Source organism: Schistocerca gregaria, chromosome 3, assembly GCF_023897955.1.
Source record: "Schistocerca gregaria isolate iqSchGreg1 chromosome 3, iqSchGreg1.2, whole genome shotgun sequence".
Classification (NCBI taxonomy): domain Eukaryota; kingdom Metazoa; phylum Arthropoda; class Insecta; order Orthoptera; family Acrididae; genus Schistocerca; species Schistocerca gregaria.
In genome coordinates, this window is record NC_064922.1 from 282838114 (window position 1) to 282855479 (window position 17366).

The 17366-nt window shown below is 39.8% G+C and overlaps 1 protein-coding gene across 3 annotated transcripts in view; it reads left to right on the forward strand.

Annotated features, from left to right (window-relative positions):
• Positions 1-17366, forward strand: part of LOC126356133 (integrin alpha-PS1) — a 535136-nt gene that overhangs the window by 456781 nt on the left and 60989 nt on the right. For all 3 annotated transcript variants that reach the window (XM_050006842.1, XM_050006841.1, XM_050006843.1), the window contains 4 exons: positions 4888-5025; positions 6347-6488; positions 14475-14731; positions 14877-15126. In XM_050006842.1, the coding sequence (XP_049862799.1) occupies positions 4888-5025; positions 6347-6488; positions 14475-14731; positions 14877-15126 (787 nt within the window). The remainder of the gene's footprint in view (positions 1-4887; positions 5026-6346; positions 6489-14474; positions 14732-14876; positions 15127-17366) is intronic.

The window sequence follows — 17366 nt, forward strand, 5'->3', positions numbered from 1 at the left end:
AAGGAACTGAGGTTGAAGACATGAAGTGTAACAAGCAAGTAGTTTTAGTCATACTTTATGTGGGAGAATGTTATATTTTTTCTGATTTTTGAATAACCTGAAGTTATTAAAAAAATGTAATGCTGTAAATTATGAAAATACGTATAGTACAAGATTACAGTTTAATGTAACAAATATTAACATTAGCCAAGGTATATTATTATGGCAGCTTAGCTGTTGCAAACAACCAAATATGTTAGAAATATTAGGCAGTCCACTGAAAATTAATTTCTGAGGTAGAGCTGGAAAGCAAGGGTTTGAAGGATGTTACTGGTTGAAATTTTTAGTGGTGTATGTAGAGAGGTGTCAAAAGATCCTACAGATGTCCCAAGATGACAGCACATAATCTTCATTGTCCACAGCATTTGCACTAGATCAGGTTACGTCAAGGCATTTCTCGGTAACGCCATCAAATATCCCTCCACGTCTTCCTGATACTCATTCCATTATTGCATGAAGCTATGTGTCACATGCCATTCAGTGTATTGGAACTGACAAAGCAACATCTCACTGTCTTGCTTTGAACTTACTCTTTGGATACTTGATGTTTGGCTGATGGTGACTTGCACTTTGTACTGGTTTCCTATTTTCTTGTTATTGGCTTTCAGGAATCAACACATTGCTCACTCAGCAGCCTGTGATGGTTACAAGCTTGCCAGCTGCCACACCTTTCTGAACTTCCTGTTTACAGTTCTGTTACTAACTCCATTGGTCCTTGTGCACATGGTATTGTCACTAACATAGCAGGAATGACCAAAACACTTCAGTAAAGGAATGGACCAGACTTGCAGATATTTTTTTCACTGTATCACCATTACTGCCATAGGTGGTGTCGTCCTGTTAACCACAGAGAACCAAGAACCAAGAATCACAGTTTGTGGTAGCAACATGCTCTCCTGCCCCTTCTCCCCTCCCCCCTCCCCCACCTCAACATTTTCCAGCTGCCCAACACCTCACACTGTCAGATGTCACATAGATTGAAGAATTGACATGCAGATACGTTATACGTTTACTGGCCTCAGTATGGCCAGTGAGCATGCTGTCTAAAACTGCAGTGCTTGAGTCCAGAATCACTGAGCACTGGTGCATTGTTTTCCTACCTGTCTGAAACTTGAGTGTCCATGAGAGCTGGTGCAGATTGATTTCGGAGGCCCATTCTATAGCCCAATGTGACTCATAGTGGTCAATGTGCTCTCAAGCTTCCACTCTATCATGAGAATGTAAACTGAAGTGATATCAGGTGTTCCCCAGGGAAGCATCCTGGGACCTCTACTGTTCCTGATCTATATAAATGACCTGGGTGACAATCTGAGCAGTTCTCTTAGACTGTTCGCAGATGACGCTGTAATTTACCGTCTAGTAAGGTCATCCGAAGACCAGTATCAGCTGCAAAGCGATTTAGAAAAGATTGCTGTATGGTGTGTCAGGTGGCAGTTGATGCTAAATAACGAAAAGTGTGAGATGATCCACATGAGTTCCAAAAGAAATCCGTTGGAATTCGATTACTCGATAAATAGTACAATTCTCAAGGCTGTCAATTCAACTAAGTACCTGGGTGTTAAAATTACGAACAACTTCAGTTGGAAGGACCACATAGATAATATTGTCGGGAAGGCGAGCCAAAGGTTGCGTTTCATTGGCAGGACACTTAGCAGATGCAACAAGTCCACTAAAGAGACAGCTTACACTACACTCGTTCGTCCTCTGTTAGAATATTGCTGCGCGGTGTGGGATCCTTACCAGGTGGGATTGACGGAGGACATCGAAAGGGTGCAAAAAAGGGCAGCTCGTTTTGTATTATCACGTTATAGGGGAGAGAGTGTGGCAGATATGATACACGAGTTGGGATGGAAGTCATTACAGCAGAGACGTTTTTCGTCGCGGCGAGACCTTCTTTCGAAATTTCAGTCACCAACTTTCTCTTCCGAATGCGAAAATATTTTGTTGAGCCCAACCTACATAGGTAGGAATGATCATCAAAATAAAATAAGAGAAATCAGAGCTCGAACAGAAAGGTTTAGGTGTTCGTTTTTCCCGCTCGCTGTTCGGGAGTGGAATAGTAGAGAGATAGTATGATTGTGGTTCGATGAACCCTCTGCCAAGCACTTAAATGTGAATTGCAGAGTAGTCATTAGATGTAGATGTAGATGTTAACCATTTGTGCAGCAGATACAATCCAGGAAATTTTTCATAATCAAGTGTGCTCCCTGCACCCTAATTTCTGATAGAAATCCCCAATTTGTTGCCTCCATATTACCACTCCTGTGATAGAAATGACTTTGAAGATTTGACCACCACTCTTTCCATCCAATTTCTAGCTCAGAGGTGGAGCAGATAGTTAGAAATTTCAAGGCTCAAATGTGGAAGGCTATGGTGTGGTCACCATCCAGAGAAGCTCTGACCCATTTCTTGGTTGCATACCACTTCACTATGGTCAGTGTATGTAGCGTGGTCAAAATTCTGCACAGTCACAGACAACAGACTCTACATTACATCATTACATGGACTTTGAATATTGCCTAGTGCCCTGCCCCCCCCCCCCTTCCCCCTCTTTTTTCAGACTTCTTCCAGAACCCATGCCAATGGACACACTGCAGAGTAATGCCACACACAAATCTGACCACATGCTAACAGCTCCAACAGTCCTCATGCCAGCGGTTTTATCTGACACTGATATGTAGGAAGCCATGGATCATGATCAACATTACCACCCACTCCCGTCAATTTCTGAACCCGGGTGTCCTTTAATTGTTGAGTTACGAGGGCTATCCACAAAGTACGTTAGGTTTTCGTTTGTGTCCGTTAAAGGTGGGGCTAGCGCGGCCATCTTGGTGTCGTGGTATTCCACCGCTCAGTCGGCATCCTGCCGTGCTAGTGAGAGGTTTGTGCTGTACTCTGTTGAGTTACTGTGACAGTTTGAAATGTCGGCGTTAATTGAAAATGCCACGAAGTGTGAAGTGTGTGCTGTAATAAGGTTTCTGACTGCAAATAACTGTACACTGATAGAAATCTATCGGCAGCTTTGTGAAGTGTATGGGGACAATATAATCACTGAAGGTGGAGAGCGTCAATGGGTCATAAAATTTACAAGTGGCCGAACTAATGTTCATGACGAAGAGCGAAGTGGAAGACCCAGCATAGTGACTGCCTAACTTGTCGAAAAAGTCGATGCCGCGGTCTGTGAAAACTGTAATTTCACAATAACGGAACACACTATGAGTTTTCCACAAATTTCACGAAGTTTGTTGCACGAAATCATTATCGAAAAGCTTGGTTACCACAAGTTTTGTGCAAGATGGATACCAAAAATCTTGACAGAGATTCACAAAAATCAGCGAATGGCTGCAGCGTTAATGTTTTTGGACGCTTATGAGAAAGATGGCGACTCATTACTTGATCGCATTGTTACTGGTGACAAAACGTGGGTTAAACATGTGAACTGCAGTCAATGCAGTGGTGGCACACACATTCCCCCCAAAAACCCAAGAAATGCATGCAGACAATGTTGGCAAGGAAGGTGATGGCGACTGTCTTTTGGGACAGAAAAGGTGTGATTTTTGTGAATTACCTGGAAAGAGACACTACAATAAACTCTCAAAGGTATTGCCAAACTCTGTACTACCTCAGAAGAGCAATACAAAACAAGCTCAGGGGAAAGTTGGGCTCAACGATCTTGCTGATTCACTACAACGCCCGGGCCCACATGGCAAATGCCACTTGTGAAGTTCTCGAATCTTTTAAGTGAGAGTTGTTTCCTCATCCGCCGTACAGTCCCGACCTGGCACTGAGCGACTTCCACTTATTACCAGCAATGAAGAAGTGGTTGGCTATGCAGCGTTTTGATGACGACGCACAGCTTCAAGAAGAGGTAACAACGTGGTTGAAGGTGCAGGCGGTCGAATTTTACGACGAAGGAATTTCCAAGCTCATCCATCGCTATGATAAGTGCCTTAATTTAAATGGCAACTATGTAGAAAAGTAGTATTTAAGTGTGGCTTTCATGTGTATATAATAAAAAAAATTTCCAATACTTTATTTATTTTTAACTCCAAAACGTAATGTACTTTGTAGATAGCCCTCGTATTTAGTATCATATGATGCTGATGTTGACTCAGATGATAAATAATAGTTCCTAGGGGTATCAGAGTCAAAAACCATATCTATTAACAGCTCTTGCACTTGGCCATCTATAAGCAGCGCTTGCACTTCGCCATGTGATCACAAGGTGTTTACGTGTAACACTGTTATGCTCACAGCTGCTGGCAGTCGTTCTCCAGTACAGTATGAAACACAAATTTGTTAGACACATTCAGCATCATGGAACCAAATCAGTTTCATCTCACTGTCTTTCTCCTTACGTATTTTATGTTTAGCGGTGATGATTTGTGCTTCATACTGGTTTCCGATTCGTGAGTTATTGTCTTTACCAGGTCAGTACATCATTCCAACATTTTGCAGTACCACTAATGTGCTCAGTGATAGCAACACTGCTTCAAACATTGCTGTTTACAGACCTGCTGCTACTTGCAGTGTTCTGTCTGCTCAAAGCCATGCTGATGCCATTTATTACCACTTTTCTATTATACAATGTTGCTAGGTACATAAAATTACATTTTACCTCATATTTCTGCAGAAAACTGAAGAGATGTTACTTTTGAGTGGAGTAATCCTTTTTCACTTTTTTAATGTTAATGTTGGCAAAGAACTTTTTGATTCTCCCATTTTGCTGTCACTATTTCCTAATGGCTGTGAAAACTGTCAAACATATTGCAGTGGATTCGCACAGCTTGTTCTCACAATTAAAAGTGACAAAATTTTGCAATAATCCATTATGTTGTCTTTTCTCAGACGTGCTGACTTGATTGTTGGAGCTCCTTTCTACTTTTTTAAAGAAGATGGAGGAAGAGTGTATGTGTACACAAATCTCAGAGAAGACTGTGAAGACTGCAACAAACCTGTTACACTAACGGGTCAACTTGAATCTAGGTAAAGTATCATGCTAGATAGTAATATGAAACAACTATATAGTTTAATGTAATATTCTTTCTACTCTTTTAGTGTGGATAGCCAATGCATTATTTTGGAAGATCAGGCACTAGATACACATAGATAAGAAAGTAATAATTAGGAGATGCACAATCCTGGTGTTAATCAAAACTGCTACTTTCTGTGTGCATTTAAAGCACAAGCCTGTTCTCAATTATATCTAGAAAGTATTTATTTTTATCTTAATATTATGTTTTGTCAAGTATTGATGAAGAATCTAGGTAAGCAAACACCAAAAACTTTCAGTCTATACATAGCAAACAATGGAAAATCCAGGGTGGAATTTAACAATATTATGAGAAAGAAAGTTGCTACTCATAATATAGTGAAGGTGCTGAGGCGCAGATAGGCACAACTAGTTTGTGCCTATCTGCAACTCAGCATCTCTGCTATATGGTAAGGAGCAACTTTCCTTCTCATAAATTTATATATAGCACATGACAAACAGCAATCGCATTACATTTTTACTTGTGTGGACAGCATTGGAAAGCTTTGTGGGCTTTCAGTGACTTCTATTGTCATTGCATGTAAAAACATCAACACCCTGTACATTCCCCCCCTGTACATTCATGGAAAGCAAAAAGTTTTTGAAATGTTACTATATGAATGTCAGTGGAAACTATCAAGGCAGTCAAACACTGCTTTTGCTTCTGCTTCTGCTTCTGCTTCCATGTTTAGTGGGAGTTTTAAATTGTTTTTCAAAGTAAATCACTGCTACACCCCTCCCTCCTGCCCCCCCCCCCCCAAAAAAAGAATCCCCCCTACCTCTTATGTAATTTTAATCCCCATCTCTGTCAAAGTTGTTGCCACAGAGCTGAATATTGTCATTTCTCTTGTTATGGAACCACAGTGTGAAGTGGTGTGAGATGGAATGTTTGGTTTTTGGATTTTTTTTCCCTCCAGTCTGTGCTCCATCAGCACAGGCTTACCTAGACCAATTGTGTAAGTGACATACATCTACCTCACAGTGTTCAGCCACAGTTTGAATTGTCTGACCAATTGAATCAACACATTTTCATGGAAGACACAAGTTATTTACTGGTCGCAATGTGGAAGTGGACACAGGACACACAGTGGTACGTTTGAATAGCAGTAAATTGTGGCAGAAACAGTAGCAGTAGCGTGTCAAGGCTTTGACAAAACGTCATCTACATTAAAAATAAATTGTATGGTATTTATTGTTGTTATTATTAATCATATTGATAGTTTGGTCACTGCTGTAGTAGTGAACTGTTATGAGTGCTCATTTCATTTTTTGTAGGTTTGGTTTTGCTATTACCAACCTGGGAGATATCAACAAAGATGGTTTTGATGACATAGCTGTAGGTGCTCCATATGATGGCAATGGAGCTGTTTTTGTATACTTGGGGTCAGAGAAAGGAATCATCACAGAGCCAGCACAGGTATGCAATTGTTGCAGTGTAAACATTTATGTGTTTTGTTGAATAATAATAGGTTGCTTCTTTTAAGAAAGAAGGAGAATAGTGAGGAGAGAGACTGTACAATATTAGACTCGTTTGTTCTTAAAGAAAAGTTCAAAAGACAAAGTGCTCAATATGTAAGGGTTCCAGATAAGTTTCAGGCAATTAAATTTGCATGTGTTTATAAATGATTCAGAAATGACACATTATAAGAACAATATAGTCAAGTGATTAACTTCCTGGTAATAAATATGCTTACATTTTTGATACAGCCTGAATAAAATGACTTTGTGGTTAACAAATTGCTGTGGTGGTGGGCTGTATTGCCAGGGTGCAGCCAGCTGTGCTTGACTAGGCTCTGCATGTACATAAAAAACAACCAACACACCAACCATATGGTGCTAGAGAAAAAACTGGTACTGGCTGATGGCTACCACTTGACTCACTCAATCATCTGTCACAAAGTTATTTTAATCTAAGTGTAATTCCCAGTCTCTAGTGATTATGTACTATTTACTGACCTACAGCTTGAAAGTAATTGGCCTGTTCACTGAATTCACTTCATTTGTAGCTACAGTGCTGTTGCACAGTACAGCAGTTTCAAGATTATACAACATTTGTTTTAAATAATTCCTGAAGGAGTCTTTGGTTCTGAGCATCACTTGCCGCAAGTGAAGATTAGGCCAAGCCCAAGAAACAGACAGGCAAAACAGAACAAAGAAGATAAAAAAGACAAAATTATTGAATAAATTAATCAAAATGCAACAGAAAATTGGACAGACCCCGCAAAGACAATTCAGAATACAGTGTCATGGGCTCAGCATATGGTCAGTCCACCGAATGCAGAATCCAGGCATGGAGGACGTTTAACAGTAACAGAACAACAGAAACATGGCAAGGTTTCCACAAAGTCCAGAAACAAATCTCAAAAGATATTAGATGAATGAATGGGATGTACAGCAAAAGTACACTAAATGAAATCAAGGAAGACTTCAAGAGAAATAATATGAGAAATTTTTACAGAATACTCAGTCAAAATATAAAGGATTATCAGCCTCCAAATATCCATTTCAAAGAACAAATAACAAAGAAAACTGCAATATTCTTAAAAAAAAAATAGTTTGATAAACTCCTCAGCTGTGAGAAGCCTAAAGAAAAATTACACTTCATGGAAACAATACCAATTCCAGATTTGAAACTGCCTACAGTCACAGAGGTAGAGGAGTTTATAAAAAAAAATTAAAAAGAACAGATACCCAGGATGAGAGGGTATTATCTCAGAGATCAGGAAACTCAAAGACGAAAACATCACAAAGAAAATTTGTAAAAGTCTCATGGAAATATGGATTACAGAGAAAATTCCACAGGAATGGAAATGTGCATTGATGTATCTGCTCCACAAAAAGGGCAACAAGACAGATCTTTATAGTTATGAGATATTTTATTATTACTGGTCACTTATAGAATTCTGTCCAACCTGTTACTCAACAGACTAGACCCAGAAGTTGATACAAAGGCAGGTGAATACCAAGCAAGCTCCAGAAAAGGAAGATCCTGTACTGCACAGGATTGGAACCTGTGAATGCTCCTAAAGGTCAGACAGACACAACACTGTAGTCACATTCATGGACTTTAAGGTGGTTTATGACTCCATAGACAGGCATACTCTCTTTGACACACTAGAAGAATATGGGATAGGCAGAAAAATTAGGACACTCATGCAAAAGCCTCTCACAGTCCCCACATCCAAAATGAAATTTATGGGAGAAATCTCAGTACTATTCGAGATACATACAGGGATGAGACAAGGAAATAGTCTTTCACTGTTTTTATTCAACATGGTCTTGTACAAAAGAAGAAAAGGTAAAATGGATTCAGTTAGGAAGAACATGTGCAAACAAGACAATTGTAAAATGCCTGGCACTTTAAGATGAATTAGCAATATTCAGGAACAATAAATAAGAAGCACTGGAATACATACATAAAATCTCTGCCAAAACAGGTCTACAAATATCATAAGGAAAAATGCAACACATGGAAAGAAAGAACAACAACACACAAGGCATGCACACAAAATGCAGAAAGGCTAATGGAATGGAAAAATTGAAATCTCTTGGAGTATATTAAAAACAAAGATTCCAAGACTTACCAAGCGGGAAAGCGCCGGCAGACAGGTACATGAACAAAACACAGAATTACTAGCTTTCGCAACCGATGGTTGCTTCTTCAGGAAGGAGAGGGAAAGACGGAAGGATGTGGGTTTTAAGGGAGAGGGTAAGGAGTCATTCCAATCCCGGGAGCGGAAAGACTTCCCTTAGGGGAAAAAAAGGACAGGTGTACACGCGCGCGCGCCCACACACACACACACACACACACACACACACACACACACACACACACACACACACACACACATATCCATCCGCACATACACAGACACAAGCAGACATATTTAAAGGCAAAGAGTAAGGGCAGCTGCCCTTACTCTTTGCCTTTAAATATGTCTGCTTGTGTCTGTGTATGTGCGGATGGATATGTGTGTGTGTGTGTGTGTGTGTGTGTGTGTGTGTGTGTGTGTGTGTGCGCGTGTGCGCGCGCGAGTGTACACCTGTCCTTTTTGTCCCCTAAGGGAAGTCTTTCCGCTCCCGGGATTGGAATGACTCCTTACCCTCTCCCTTAAAACCCACATCCTTCCGTCTTTCCCTCTCCTTCCTGAAGAAGCAACCATCGGTTGCGAAAGCTAGTAATTCTGTGTGTGTGTTTGTGTGTTTTGTTCATGTGCCTGTCTGCCGGCGCTTTCTCGCTAGGTAAGTCTTGGAATCTTTGTTTTTAATATATTTTTCCCATGTGGAAGTTTCTTTCCTTGTGTCTGTGTATGTATGGATGGATGTGTGTGTGTGTCTGTGTATGTATGGATGGATGTGTGTGTGTGTGTGTGTGTGTGTGTGTGCGTGCGCGCGAGTATATACCTATCCTTTTTTCCCCCTAAGGTAAGTCTTTCCGCTCCCGGGATTGGAATGACTCCTTACCCTCTCCCTTAATCCCACATCCTTTCATCTTTCCTTTTCCTTCCCTCTTTCCTGAACGAAGCAGCCGCCGGTTGCGAAAGCTCGAAATTCTGTGTGTGTGTTTGTGTGTTTTATTCATTGTGCCTACCTACCGGCACTTTCCCGCTTGGTAAGTCTTGGAATCTTTGTTTTTAATATATTTTTCGCATGTGGAAGTTTCTTTCTATTTTATTTACATCAGAGAGAGAGAGAGAGAGAGAGAGAGAGAGAGAGAGAGAGAGAGAGAGAGAGAGGAGGATCAAACAAGGAATTCAACATAGAATTAACAGAAAAAACTCAAGAAAGAGTTCAGATTGACATGGATGTCCTGAAATAAAAGAAACATTTCAAGACAGGCCAAACTCGGGTACTACTGCTTCACAGTTGTACTTCCAGAGGCACACTATGCTTCAGAAATGACCACAATTGGATCATCAGGCATCACAGGGACAGTAAAATAGGATGTAAAATACTCAGAAAAATTTTTGAAGCAGTACACAGAGATGATATATGGACAAAGAGAATAACCAAAGCATTATGCGAGCACACAGACGTGATCGGAAACACCAACCTAACATTCTATGGAACATAAGATGAACAGTGGTAGACTTACAAAGAGGATTTTTGATGTAATAAACAGTTAAATAAAAAAAATAGTTTCAAAAATAGAACAACAACTAAAACAAGCAGGAATTAGCCGGGAAATGATAAGTCTTTGTGTCGATATTTCATAGACTTGCCCAGAAAAAGAACTTCAAGACACACCCCTCAGCTGGAAAAATCATGGCCACAGTGTTCTTGGATACAGATGGTGTTATCCATGTTGATTTCCTTGATCGTGGAACAAAAATAAATTCAGAGTGTTACATCACAACACTGCAGTCTCTGAAACGATGGCTAAAAAGTGTCCGAAAGGAAAAGGGAAATGTTTTTCTGCAGCACGACAATGCCACAACACACACTTCACATGCTACCACAGCAGAACTTCAGAATCTGAACTTCGGCCTCCATACAGTCCAGATTTAGCACCATCTGACTTCTGTGTTTCTGATAATGAAAGATGATCTGTGGGGACATCATTATGCTTCTGATGAAGATGGTGAGAGAACTGTGAGACTGTGTTTGTGGAAAGAGAGTTTCAACTTCTCCTATGATGGCTTCAGAAAACTTGTTCATCGTTGGCAGAAATGTATCCAATTGGCTAGTGATTATGTGGAAAAGTGAATATTGGTAATTAAAGATCACATTCTAAGGATTATTTCTGCATTTGATTTATTAAAATATTCCCATCCAAATCCAATTAATGAAGGTGGAGGCATTACTTTTCATTCAACCCTTGTAACAAACAAAAACACACAAACATGTATGGCTAAATTATCCTGGCTTGACTACTTTGTGTTTGCACTATATCTGACTGGGGTGATGGATTGTGTTGGGTGTAATGGGTGAGAGGAGCAAGGAGATGTGGAAGGGAAGGGACAGATGGAAAGAAGGGAGGCTGACACCTAGGAAAGAGAGAACAAAAGAAAGTGGGAATAGGAATGTGTATTGGTGGGGTCACATGGTGCAGGCAAAGAAAGAAGTTTGTATGGCACACAGAAAAGTGGAGTAGGTGGTTGGGGAAAGGGGGTAGACAGGGCAGAGGAAAAGGGAGACTGCAAAGAGAAAAGTGTGCAGGTTAATGAAGTGAAGTGGGAGACTAGGGGACAGTGGTGGAATTGAGTGTAACTGGCTATGAAAGAGGGGCTAATGAATATTGAGGCTAACTTCATGGTCACTCTGTTGAAACATGGTCACTCTGTTGAAAACAATTACACACCCCTATCAGCAAAGATATTTGGAGAATGTTGTGGTAGAGAAAGGGAGTGGGGGGGGGGGGGGGGGGGGGAGGAGGGGAGAGAGAGAGAGAGAGAGAGAGAGAGAGAGAGAGAGAGAGAGAGAGAGAGAGAGTTTGTTTTCATGTACAACTTGTTTATGGGCACACCCTGTATCAATTTTACCTGGGTGCAGGTATTATGATAGACTTTCGGTATGGTGGCAATTGGAAAGACCGGGGCCTTCATGACGTTGAAGATGGGAGTTCTCCAAGCACCTAGACATAATGATTTGACTGTGATGCAATGCTCAGATACATCATGTCGTACACAGACTGTTTGTCACTGAGTTAGCCAATAGAAGACATGACAACATAACATTAATGTACAGTCATTCCATTTGCCATAGACAGAGGGAAAACTAATGCCTAAACATAGCAGCTACATCTAATTCACTTAGTGACCTGTGAATTTCTTCTTACCGAGAAGAAATTTACACAGATGAGGAACTTGCAAATGCATAACACAAAATGCTGTTAACATTATGCTATGGAACATAACAGAATGATTCTATGTATCTGTATCACTTACTCTGTGAATTATAGCTCCCTCTCAGTATTAGTGCTGCTGTTGGGCCAGGGGATACAATTTGTAAGGCAATGGACTCAGTTTTGGAAGGTATGAGTTTAATGTCCTCATTTAGTCATTCTGTTTGAGAGTTTCCTGCATTTTATCTCAACCAGTCGTGCAAATATCAGGATAGGTTCTACAAAAAAATTGTTGTCACTTTCATGCTCTACCTATATTTTTCACAGGTTCTATGGTTCAGTGCAAGTCAGAAAACATCAACCAAGTGACTACATAAATCACAAATGTTGGTAATAAAAATGGTAAAAATTTAATAATAACCCAAAACAAAAGTTTTGCATTTTTACATACATATTCAGCCATGCTGGAAACTGATTGAAAATGAAATCTTTGTCTAGTATTCACTAGAGTTTCTTTTGTACGAATCCATGCAGTAAATCAGAAGCATATGAGGGAATTCATATAGAGGAGTGGCAGTGGTTGGACATTGACCAGCATGAAGTTCATGGATGAACATGAGAAGATATTCAGATTGCTCATTCTGGACTGTTTATATCCTCTGTGAATGCACATAGGTCTCACTAAACAGGAGACAAAGGGAGAGAATATAATGAAACTAAAAAAGTAAATAAACTTTGATGTTTCATTGTTAGTGGAACTTATTCACATAGTGAAGACATTGGCACTCACAATCTGCACAAAAGTGTGAGTGTGACAATTCCTAGAAGGCTTTTCATCCATTTTCAGTCTCAAGAATTTAAAATGCTTGGCTTCACTGATTATTTGAAGTTCATTGAATAAAAATAAAAGAAAAAGAAACTCGATTTTTATGAAAGTACTGTATTGAGAACTGAGTTGTGCTTTGTTGCAGTTAAGTGATATTCTGTTCTCTGTTAAGTCATGAGCTGATATTATCCACTAACCTATTACTTAAACACATACTTTATGTCTGTCATCCTTCACAGTGACACTTGAGCCATCTACAAATATAAAAATTGTTGAATCATCTGTTCTGTTTAATGACAAGTCAGTGACATATATAAAATAGTACAGTGGACCTAGAACAAAACCCTAAGCCTGACCAGCTTCACACGACTTCATTCAGATTCACATTCATTTCCCATTTGTTGACACTACAGACCAACCTTATGCTTAATCTTTGATAGTTATAAAAAGAACCATTGGTGATTTTTTCTTTATACCATGATCCTCCAGACTGCTTTCGTCAGGTCAAAAAAAGGACCTAAACTTCTTATCTAGTTCTGCAGTTGCCTAACAACTCAAAAGAATAAGTTACATTTCTGTTGTTGCTCCACTCGTGAAGCCTTACTGCAAATTATGTGAGATATGTTACTGTTACCACTCTTTTACATGTAGCCATTTCAAAGGCTTCGAAACACTGGTAGTATAAGAGGCTCATTCTGTATTTGTTTACCTTATCAGTTTCTCTCTTTTTTGTAAAGTGATTTACTTCAGAATATTTTAATGTCTGGAAACAGACTCTTTGTCAAACACCTTCATAAGCATACTTGATGTTTCATTATATTCATTTGAGTTTTTACTTTTCAGTGATTCCTGTAAATGTATGTCACATAACTGTGTAGGCATACCAGCTTGTAAAAGTTTTCATGCAACACATTATCAATGAAACCTTAATTTCACTTGCCAGCTATCAACAGGAGATGGTTATTAAATATTGTGCACAGCTTTGGTAGATCACCAGTGACATGTTCCCATAAAAGAGTTCACAACTTATAATAGTGTTTTAATTTTGCTTTGAGAGCTTTTCCTATGCTCCTGGAAATATGCAAGGGTTCTTGAGTGTTCTAAAGTATTATTTGCAGTGAAATCATGTAACTGAGGTGTGACTGTTTTTTGTACCATGATAGTTCTCCACTTCATACACTATATTCTGATATGATCGGTTATCCAAACTGGTAGCTTATCTTTGTACAATCTGAGCTTAGATTCATCTGTAACAATCCTGACACAGGTATAGTGTAAACCCTTATCCTCCTTTCCTTCATACCTTTGTCAAAGCGACTGTATGTTGGAGACAGGAATGGGCTCTCTTAAACATAGTTAACCCTCATACTCAGTCTGTCTTTGGTTTATGCACTATACCACAATCATTGTTTGTTAGGTCTTAGACCTCTCATCTCTAACCCCCACCCCACCCCATTCTCCATCCCTCTGCACCCTTCTATTGTTATTAGGATTCTGTTCTAAAAAATAATACTTGTTATTTTTAATACTTTTTAATATAATTTATTTTCAAACATTTGTTGATAAACTGTTTATGATCTCTTTCCCTACTAACACTCACATCATTCTTTTATCATTTCTTTCTAATAATGTATTACAAAAGATTTTTAGCAGCTTGTGTGTGTGTGTGTGTGTGTGTGTGTGTGTGTGTGTGTGTGTGTGAGAGAGAGAGAGAGAGAGAGAGAGAGAGAGAGAGAGAGAGAGAGAATATTCCGTCATTCCAACTTAACTGAAAAGTCACTCATGGTTTATAGGTACTGCGTGCTGAGAGTCTTCCATCCAATGTTCTGCCTATGCGCACATTTGGCTATTCTTTGAGCGGTGGCCTAGACTTGGATCAGAATGGATATCCTGATCTGCTGATAGGTGCTTATGAGCAAGATAGCATTGTACTGCTACGTTCACGGCCTATCATTGACATTGTTACAACTGTCGAACCTGAACGGAACTTGCGCAGTATTGACCCTAATCATCTTGGCTGTAAGCGATACCCAGATGCTAACAATACCTGGTAAGATTTATTTTTATGCTTTATGAAGGTTTTAAGGTGGAAATATAGGAATTTACTAATAATATGAGTGTACATTATATAATGTGCCTGAGAGTATTCTGAAATGGTAAACTTTGTTTTTTTTTTTTTTTTTTTTTTTTTCCAGCTTCACCTTCCGAACATGTTGTACTATAAAATCATTGGTCAAAAATTTTAGTCGAGGGACTCAGAGTGTAACACTCAATTATGCTATAGAAGCTGAGACATTTAACAACAGAAAGAAGTTTTCGCGTGTGTATTTTGCCCCTGGAAGTTCCAAAAAATCAAATGTAAAGAAGAGACAAATTGTACTGAAACCAGATCTGTCCCATAAAGGTGATCTCAGACATTGTGAAGAGGAAACTGTCTTCATCAAGGTGAGTACACATAAGTATCAAATTGTAAGGTTTTCTTTCTGAAACAATTAACTGATGAAGGTTTCTGAAATAGTATGTGTTTAAAAAACAATTTTTGTACTTAAAAGATAAACTAAAAATGTTTGTAATATGGGTAAACACCGAGTGTCAGAAGAAAGAGTCCTGTGAATTTCTTAGGACTGTATGGCTACATTGTCCTGGATGATTGTGTTGTGCCAGTACTACAGCTCATATGGCTGGGGACATGTGGATTGTTCCCTGGGGCAAGACACAGGAGCAAGACCTATCCGATGTGCCCACACAGCACATCTTACTCCAGTACCAATACTTGGATATTCTATGCTGTCAGAGACAGGGCCACCTGTGAAAGTAGTCATGTCATATACTAGATATGCTGGAATTATTGCAAAGTGTTTAATGTGGGTATGACCACCAACCAGCTGTCTACCTGAATGAATGATCACAGCCGAAATGTGACCAAGTGTGAAGTTGATCTCCCAGTGATAAAACATGTGATTGATCATAATTGCTAGATTTCAGTGGCTGCTACACAGCTTGTGCCATGGGATCCTCTCTCACAATGCTAGCTTCTCTGAATTACTGAAGGGGTAACTCTTGTAACATTGGAGGCAGTTCTGTAATCCTCTTGGCCTCAATCTCTGCTATCCCCTGTCTCACACCTATCTCCATTCCTGATTCATGACCCTAACTTTCTTCTTCTGTTCTAACCATCCCCAATTCCCTTTTCCTCCCAAGTCAACTCCTCTTTGTCGTTGTGCTCTACACACAACTGCCCCTCCCTGCAGCCAGACTGAGCTCGTTAAAGTCACATTCCTATCCTTTACACCTTTTGCCTTTCCCTTTGTCAGCCATTCTTTCCGACCCTTTCTCCTGCCCCTCACCTCATTTCTCCCCTCATGAAGTCCAACTAACACAATCTATCTCCTAAGCTGAGCTGCAATGCCTGCATGCAATGTAGTCTGCTGGGAAAATGTGGCAGGTGTGTGTGTGTGTGTGTGTGTGTGTGTGTGTGTGTGTGTGTGTGTGTGTGTGTGTGTGTGTGTGTGCGCGCGTGTGTGCGTGTGTGCATGTGTGCGTGTGTGCATGCGCGCGTGCGCGCGCATGAGTGGGTGTGGGGTGAAGATGTGGTGAATTATGGAAACACATGTATGCAGTGCAGACTATTCAGTGAAAGAAAGAGGGAAGAATGTTCATGAGACGGTCAGTCTGAATGGCCTAGTGTCATCAGCGAAGAGTTGACAGAAAAAGTTGATGAGAGGATTCATGAAAACAGATGCTTCATTGTTGACGAGGTTCAGCAACATTCCCTGTAAGTTTCAAAGTCCATAATTTATGCAGTAATGTGTATGAGATGGATCCCGAGAATGTTGATGAATGAACACTGAACAAGTGTTTCGCACGTGGTTTGTAATTTTTGGAGTTCTATGACAACTATGGTGATGAGTTCTTGAGTCAGATTGTGACTGTTGATGAAACATAGATTGCTTACTACACTCCAAAGACTAACCAAAAAAATTCAAACAGCCACCATCAACTTGGAAAATCATTGCTACAATTTTGTAGGACCAAAAAGGCATCCTTTTGATAGACTTCCTGCCGAGAGGAGTTACAGTAGATGCTGAGAGGTGTTGTGAAACCTTATTAGAGCTCATGCACGCCATTCAGAACTGCCGATGGGGACTACTGTCAAAGGACGCCATTTTGCTTCATGATAATGCTCGGCCTCATGGTGCAGCAAATGAAAGGGCGCAACTGGACAAGTTTCATTGGGAATTACTGTACCACCTTCCCTACAGTCTTGATCTAGTACTCTCAAACTTTCATCTTTTTTCCAAACCTTAAGGAATTTCTGGGTGGGTGGTGACTGGAGAATAATGACATGTTGAAAATATCTGTAACTGACTACATAGCAGCAGAGTTTTGTGATGATAGTATTCCAGTGCTGGTGCCAAATGGAACAAGCGTTTAGGCATTCATGGTGACTATGTAGAAACATAAAATAATGTTCATATTTTAATGTCCTAAAAAGCTATGCCCATAAATAAAATATTTATTATGCTATTATAAAATTTTGCTTACTTAAAAAGAACCCTCATGGTTGGTCAATTTCTTTCTTCATGTTAAAAAAGAAGTATAGAAAAACAATAAGAGAAGCGAAAGCAAGAGCAATTGACACCACTATAGAGAAATCAAAAAACAAGGCAAAGGCAACTTGGAAT